We start from the raw sequence: 8299 nt of genomic DNA on the forward strand, positions 1-8299 counted from the left end.
AAAACAAAACTTACTTCTTCATAGACGAAAATTAACTTCTGCACAAATTAAAAAAATAAAAGCTAAAGAAATTGTGTGAAAAAATTTCTACAAATGAACTTATACAATAAACCAAGTTTAAGTTAAATGAAATTAATTTCATTTATTTTTTATTTTTTTATTTTTGTTAAAAATGAGTCTCTTTAAATATCATTTTATAGCAATTTTTGTCTAACATTTGCCTATGTAAAAAAATTATTTTATAAACAATAATAGTAATAATGTGTAATTAATAAACCAATTTCATTTATAATTATTTATTTGTTGAATTTTCTTTTGACGATTTCCGTTCTCAACTTGATTTTCTGGGTTTAAGTACGGTGAGAATTTAGTTTTCCATGCAAACAAACGACACCGTTTTCCCTTCCTCTCAGATAGGTGAATTCTTACCCTTCCAGTTCGTTCAATCGAAGAAGCGTAAATAGGCATTGGCGCTTGCTCCTTTTCACTCACTCTGGTGATCTATACTCCGTCTTGCGCACTGTTTTGATTTTTCTCTTCCAAGGTTACTCTAATCGCTTCCCCTCTATTGTATATTCTTTTTGTTAATACTAGTTACAGTTCTTTTTCCTCCGTTTCTCTGCCTTTCTTTGAACAGAGAAATTTGCACGGATACCCAAATTGTTTTCCCTTTTTCTGTGTGATTTTTCTAAACCCCAATTGCTTAAAGTTGTATTTTTTAATATTGAATACATTTTTTATGTTGTTGTATATTCTTGGGTGTAAAGGTCTCAGAAATGGGAACTTTTCTTGAACTTGAAAGAATTTTTGCTAATGTCGTTTTTCTGGTTTTTTATGCTTGAACTTTGAAAGAATCAATTTCTGTTTATGTTCTTGCTTTTATTTTTTATATAACTCTGATTCTTTCTTAAGTGCAGGCTTGTCACTATATTTTTCTTGTGATTTTCAGGATAAGCATCAACAGTTGTTATTCTTTTTTCTCGGCTGATCAAAGTCATTTTTCTAGTTTCTGGCTTCTTGAAGTTTGAACTATGGCGCTTCATGGAACCACCTTATTCATCAATGTAAATTGCAGATTTTCTTATAATCCAAATGCTAACATATTTATCATTTTACTGAATTGAGAAGACGTCTGATTTGGTTCTTGGCAAATTTCTATAAGAGCATTTCTATAAGAATCCGATATTGAATCTTGATTTAGTTTAACTTCTTGACACAGAATTTGGGAAAATAAATTAGGCTTTCTCATTGACCGCATGCTTTCTTGGATTGATTTCTGACTGTTAGAAGCTGATATAGAATGTTTGTTTGTGATTATATTTTCCGCTGCATTGTTGTAAATAAGATATACCGTGAATTTAGCTGACAGAAATCAATTTTATGGATTGGTTAGGGGTGAGGATGAAGTTATACCTTTCATCTAAACAATTATGTATTTCTTTAGTAAATTGCAACACAGTTCATTGATTTTATCTTTTGAATGAAGGGACTTTCTTCTGCTATCAAGGAGTTTAATGTCTTGCCACATTCATTCATCAATAGCTTTCAGAAGGTTCATCATGTTTCTTTGCCTTCTTGCACTCCAAACAAGTTAGTTCTAAGCAGAAGTTTCGGAAGAGGAGACCAAGTATGTCTTTTACATGGTCAATCTCTCAAGTTGCAAATGGGAAGATTCAGTAAGTAACTTTTCTTAAAACCTTATAATTCACATTGGGACTTACCCTTTGGGTAATATGATGAGTATAAGGCCAGAGGTTTTTCTCTCCTTTAGACTTTGCTTTAGTCCAATTCCTTTTGCATCCAAGCCCCAATTTTTCAGTACATATTTTGCCAAATTTAGCCTTTTCCTTGTCTAAAAATGTCTTTGGATTCTATCAGTGGGAACACTGAGAGTAAAAAGTGAAGACTCAGAGAGCACATTGAATGGCGAGAACATTGCATTGGATGAAGAGACATTGGAGGAGGAGCTAGAGAATGCCATAGCTGAAGAGAATTATGCTAGAGCAGCACAAATAAGGGATACTCTGAAAAACCTTCAGAAAGATAGCAAGACAGCATTATTTGGAGCAAACAGCCGGTTTTATGACTCATTCAGGGCTGGTGACCTAGCAGCCATGCAAGGAATATGGGCGCAAAGTAATGAGGTATGCTGTGTCCATCCTGGTTTGAAGGGGATAACTGGTTATGATGATATCATTGAGAGCTGGAATTTTATATGGGCTAACTACGAGTTTCCGCTAGAAATTAAGCTAGAAGACATTAAGGTTCACGTTAAAGGGGATACGGGATATGTTACTTGCGTCGAATTTGTGAAGACAAAAGGAGGCAGATGGGGAGGACAGTTTGTAACAAATGTGTTTGAGAAGATTGATGGACTGTGGTTTATTTGTATCCATCATGCTTCCCCAATAGACCTATGAACACATCAAAGTTTGTAATATAGATAGGAAGTTCACCCTTAGTTGCTCTTCTCCCATTCTTCTCTCTTTCTATGTTTGTATTCAGAGATTCTGAGAGTGTAACATTGCAACATACAAATAATCTGTAGAAGTTGTGCTGAGGATTAAAAAATAAAATCAATTTCTTATTGTGGAATTTTTTTTCTCTTTTAATTCCTTTGAAGTCTAACTTTTAAATTTATGCAGAAGTTAATTCAGTGTCTGAAAAATAAGAGGTTGCTGATTTGATGCTGTTGGTGAGACATGAGTCAAAAAAACTAATGTGAAAAATTTAATTGTTGAGACGTTGTTGACGACTTAAAAACTATTGGCTTATTTTGGGGTTGGAGGAATAAAAGGAAAGATGACTGCTAAAAAAGTCAAATAACACTAACAAAGATACAGGACTAGATCAAGTACTTTTTATGACAAGATAACAAGTCTTCTTCCAAGTAAAATAAAAATAAAAAACACTAATTGAGATAATCACATAAAAGTTGCAAGAAAATCACATGCAAGTTTTGTCCTTCATCTTCCCATTATTGTTGCCGTGCTCTCTAAATTACTAACACCAAGGAAAACAATGCCACAACAAATGAGAGAAGTGAGTGAATGTGAAAACTAAGAACTAACAAATATATTGCTGAATGTGTAAACATACTATGGTCGAAAGTTTGGAAAAAAAGTTACACTTACCCACTTTATAATTGTTGGGTTAGAAATAGAAGACTAAATAAAAGGACATAGTAAGCTTATAAAATATATATCTATAAAATAATATAATATGTATTATCATAGGCTGAACATTAATATATATATATATATATATATATTATATTTATGTCCAATTCTTAATGTAAAATATTATCAGCTAATTAAGGCTTGCAAGATCCTGTGTTTCTTTTGTCTCTCGTCTTTTTCATTTTTACTCTGTTAAGTCTCTCTTTCACATTTTATATGTTCCATTTTGGGCCTCTCTCGGTGTTTCATTTTCATTCCAAGTGGGCTATTTCTTTTAGCGCTCTTATGGTTTCTTCTTCCTCATTCACAGGTAAAAGTCCTTACTCATAGGTCAGATATTTTTTGATTGTATAATATAGAAACACATTTTCAATTTTACAATTTGAAAGTAAAAAATATATTTTAGATTAGTTAATGTATAAAAATATATTCAGAATTATACAATCCAAAATATATTTTTAAATTTATATATATATATATATATATATATATATATATATATATATATATATATATATATATATACACTTTATTAATTGTGTAATCTACAAATGTATTTCAGATTATACATTCTGAAATATATTTTGATATCTTATAATTTAGAAATACACTTTGTATAATTTATAATATTTTTTCATATTATAATCTGATGTATTCTAAATTATATAATTTAAAATACAATTTTAGATTATGTAACATGAAGATGCATTTGTAATCCTACAGTTTATAATGTTTTCATAGTAGGTAATTTATAATATATTTTAGAATTTGGAAATTTTTTTCCTATTATCTAATCCATGAATTAAACATATTTTTAGATTTGGAAATGTATTATGAATTGGGTATACCATTTTCGCACAATTTAGTCTTTTCCAACATCCTTGTAGAGGTACTCGAAGAAACGTAGTTGGAGGAAGAAAGAATTTTCCAAGTGTTCTACGGACCAATGTAAAAAATTTGGATAATTTTTTTATTAATTAATAGTATGATTAAATATTTGTCTCATGACATCGCTTAAAAGAAATTGGTAAGGTATTATTATGGTTGGTATTGATTGGCAACAAAGCCATGAAATGTCTTTGAACATAAGCAGGAAGTAAAGTGCATGACATAATAATTGTTTGCGAAAACTAAAAACAGCAAGCAAAGGTAGCTTCCTCCACTTCACGACAAGCACTAAGTCCAAAACAAATGACAGAAATTTTGACCTTTTGGTTTTTGGCTTTCTATGGAGATAGATAGTACTGCTAAATTACTAATCAAAGTGGTCCTCAGCCTACCTTCAAGTTCAATGTTTCTTCAATTTCTTCAGTTTCAGACACCCTTCTTTTTCAGGCTACTAAGTCTAGCTGCTCTCTGCATCTTTAGGTTTATTTCCAAGAACCACTTTCGGCACCATGGTTTTTCAGACAAAGGAAGGACAATGCATGGCCCTTGCCATAGAAAATTTAGTGTGAACTCAAGGAAAACTTTCTTTCCTCATAACCAAAAGGGTCTTAATGTCTATTTTATCAAATGTGGACAGAAAAAGTTTTGGAAACTCAAAGGAACATGAGTAAAGCCACAACCTTTGATAATGAAATTTAACCTTTGATAATGAAATTTTGATCTGGTTTAAGTAAACTGTTTTTACTGAAAAACATTGATGATGAGAAATGCGTGGATAAATGTAATGTATCAATCATTTATTGCAGAAGGTTCATGAGTGCTATTCCGTGGTCATACTGAACAGAAGTAGAACAATTACAGAATCTTTCTAAATAGAAATCCACTAACTTTATTAGTCCAACTCACTCTTTATATGGTTCTAACAAAGAGCAAGGTCACTAGCCAGTTAACCAACATTTGCATTAATGGTAAAAATTGAAAACCCAAGCAAAGTCTCTCGTTTGTGTTTTTGGCTGATTCCCACACAGGCTATGGAAACTTTAACATTCCTCATGCAGTTTGGGACAACAATGCTCGAGCACAAATGAAGAAGAAACCAACCCCTTGACAGTCACATGCATTTTTTCTTTCCCCCTTTATCTTGGAACAGAAGCTGTCTAAGTCTGACTTGAATGGAATAGAATAATGGTTACTTTCATGATCACACATTATGTATATAAAATGGCTAGAAAGTAAATCTCTTTTCTTTTTTCTTTGTTTTTTTTTTCAGTGATGACATACATGTTACGGAGATGATATCCCAATGAGATGCGACAAAGTGAGTGAGGAGGGTCCAGCTAAAAATTTTACCTGAGGGGAAGGAACAAAGTTTGGACCACCATGGTGATTGAGTAGTCAGAGTCATGAGGCAGAAGATGGGAATTGCTAAGAAGGACACCAAAGTGTGGCACCAAAATTATGGATATCTTTTGAGATTTTGTGTCACCGATGTGAAAGGAACCAGAGAAAACCCCCCACCAAGAGAGATGGATGGAGTTGTCACACAATACATGAGGTGGGTTTTGGTTCTTAGAGAAAGCTAAGGAAAGGAAAGGAAAGAAAAGAAAGAAAATTAAGGTGAAGATATTTCCAAGCTTTTTCTTGTCCCCCCTTTTATTACTCTTTTATTTTTTTTTCTTAATATATGTGTTTTTTGAGATCATGCATTAACTAAACCTCTCTTGGGTCTACAAAAAGAGCTCTTGTTGGTGGGGTTTTGGTTAATTCATGGAACTTGTTATTTGTCCCTTCATTTTTCAAAGGCTTTATGCACCACAAGTCCTCTGGGCATGAGAGCAATTTCCAATGTGGAATATGATGGTTGAGCTCGTCTCTTCCACCAACTTCAGTGACAATGATCTTGCAATTCTCATCCTTTGATTCTGCAGCCATGTTGTGTACGAATTGGCACAAGGCTCTCACCAGCTTCCCTGAGAATGGCCCTTCATGGTGCACCCCATACATGAAATAGAACCCAAATGGGTTGAAGAAATCAGGTATGATTGGAAGTTTCAAACATGGGAAGATTTTATCAATCAACCACCAACTCTTGGTGCACAACAAGCAAGAAAATGGTGCTTTTCCTAGCCTCAGCTTGAATATCTCTCCACTGTTCCATACACTGAGCATTGCCCAACTATTAGGGACTTGTCCATCTGACCCAAAATCCCCCCAACCAATATCTCCCTTGAAATAGGCTACCCATGTCCCCAAACTTAGCTTGTTCCTAAGTATGTTGCCTATGTCATTGGGAAAAAACTCTGTGGACCCCATGAATCTTCTGTAGAGGTATTCAGCTTGGTCAACCTTCAACCTTGCTATCTCAATGTTGGCTGATATTTGAAAGCAATGATGGTTCACAGGGTTCACAAGAATAGCTGGAGTCCTAAACTTGGTGTAGCCAAACTTGTCCATAAAGAGACTGACCGAGGCTTGGTTGTCTTTCTCTGTTGCCATATATGCATAGTCCACATCCTTTGAACTGAACCATTCTTCTAGCCTTCTCACAAGGCTCGAGCCAATCCCTTTTCTCCTGTGATGGGGTGATACCCTTAGGCCAAGGACATACCCCACCTTTGCCAAATCCTTCGGAGGATGACCATGAACCGTCACCAGCTTTATAGACCCTTGAATCACACCAACCAGTTCATTCTCCAACTCTGCCACCTACCACCAAATTGAGCAGTTAGTGGAGGACATGATGATCAAAGAAGAAGAATGAGAAGAACAAGAACATGTGAAAGACATAGAAGATTAAATGGTGGCAATTGTGGCACGTACATATAATGATACATATAATAAGAAGAAGAAAAAGAAAGTGTTGAAGGCATGAAGTTAGTGCCTTGTAGTGGCTGGCATAGTATTGTGTATCACTTACCAGCATCATGTACATTGGACTGTTCCGAATCCTACAAATGGGGTCACCCATAGTGTCTGTGAAGAGGAACACGCTTTCTGATGGCCCTACCTCGCATCTTCTCTCAAGATCTTCCACTTGAGCCCTATCATATTGCCCCTCGTAGCTTCTGATTCTGAACTTGTTGAATTCCATACCCAAAACAAAGAGATTTCAAGGATGATCAACTTAGAACGAAGGTGTTTGATGTGTGATGATTCAGCGAAACAAAAGTAAAAGGAAACCCAAAGCTCAACAAGGTACACAAGATACAAATAGCAAGACAGTGCAACCAACGAGAAGTAATACAAGTACTACAACAAGAATGGTTTGGCATAGACCTCATTATGATAATGATTTATATGCAGGAGGTAGAAAGAAAAACAAAATACAATAAAATACAAAAGAAAAAAAAAGGTGGTGGAAAGAGAGAGAAAGAAAAAGGAAGAGTGAAAATAGAAAGAGAGAGATTGAAACTAGGGAGAATGTTCTTTATCAGATTCATCCATAACCTAGGCTTCAATAATAATAGTAGACAAAAGTTAGATTAATAATGGAATGTGTTTTTTGTCTCTAGCATTTTCTGTCCACTCCCTCCTATATATATAGGTTAAGCTATTCTTATTCTTGTATGTAAAATTAAAATCTCTCACATCACCTAATTTTCATCACTCATCTTTCTTTTACCCTTCATTTTGTTCTTTGTTTTTAGTCATTTCCACACTATCTCTTAGATTAAAACCCCGACTCCAAGTTTACTTTCTCCTTTTTCACCCTTAATTATGACTCCAAATTCATCAACTATAAGCCACCATGGTACAACTTTTTTTATGGCCTCTATCGTTCACCTGAAAATCTAAGAGAGAAGATAATTCAAGTTTAACTCAATTTCATAAACAACGGTGATATTTGACACAAAAAAATTCATTTGATACAGTTAAATAATAAAATTTTGAATATAATTATATTAATTTTAATTTAAAATATTTATTACATTATTAAAAATTGTGTCAAATGAATGTTTTTTTTAAACAGTATCAAACTAACTTTTTCCTTTCATATAAAATTGACTTTATTTTGAATGTAAAACTTCCAATAAAAAGAATAAGTCGGGTCAATTTAATATTAAATAAGTCAGTTTAATACAATTTTAATATAAAGTGAGTTAAAGTTCATGTTAAGTTTACATTATTTATCTATTTTAGTAATTTTTAAAAACTTGTTTATGTATAATTTAAAAATAAATTTTTTATGCTTTTGTGGAGATAACACTTCAAAGATGAAATTGATGATATAT

General features: G+C 33.3%; 2 protein-coding genes across 3 annotated transcripts; one reads left to right on the forward strand and one right to left on the reverse strand.

The window, feature by feature from the left end:
- The first annotated feature begins 360 nt into the window (after window positions 1-360).
- LOC124836809 (Nuclear transport factor 2 (NTF2) family protein) lies at window positions 361-2595 on the forward strand. 2 transcript variants are annotated; one of them, XM_047312022.2, is made up of 4 exons: window positions 361-544; window positions 950-1064; window positions 1508-1676; window positions 1879-2595. In XM_047312022.2, exons 2-4 carry the CDS (start codon window positions 1032-1034, stop codon window positions 2418-2420), a joined length of 744 nt encoding a protein of 247 aa, XP_047167978.1. In that variant the 5' UTR covers window positions 361-544; window positions 950-1031; the 3' UTR covers window positions 2421-2595. The 2 variants fall into 2 exon arrangements, with proteins under 2 accessions (XP_047167978.1, XP_047167977.1); XM_047312021.2 differs by having other exon boundaries at window positions 362-544; window positions 1487-1676.
- Window positions 2596-4839: 2244 nt separating this feature from the next.
- Window positions 4840-7568, reverse strand: LOC124836807 (Acyl-CoA N-acyltransferases (NAT) superfamily protein). The gene is made up of 2 exons (XM_047312019.2): window positions 6985-7568; window positions 4840-6773 (listed from the first exon to the last, which is right to left on the reverse strand). Exons 1-2 carry the CDS (start codon window positions 7156-7158, stop codon window positions 5778-5780), a joined length of 1170 nt encoding a protein of 389 aa, XP_047167975.1. The 5' UTR covers window positions 7159-7568; the 3' UTR covers window positions 4840-5777.
- Window positions 7569-8299: the final 731 nt, after the last annotated feature.

Source organism: Vigna umbellata, chromosome 5 (assembly GCF_029865625.1).
Source record: "Vigna umbellata cultivar VRB3 chromosome 5, Vumbellata_1.0, whole genome shotgun sequence".
NCBI lineage: Eukaryota > Viridiplantae > Streptophyta > Magnoliopsida > Fabales > Fabaceae > Vigna > Vigna umbellata.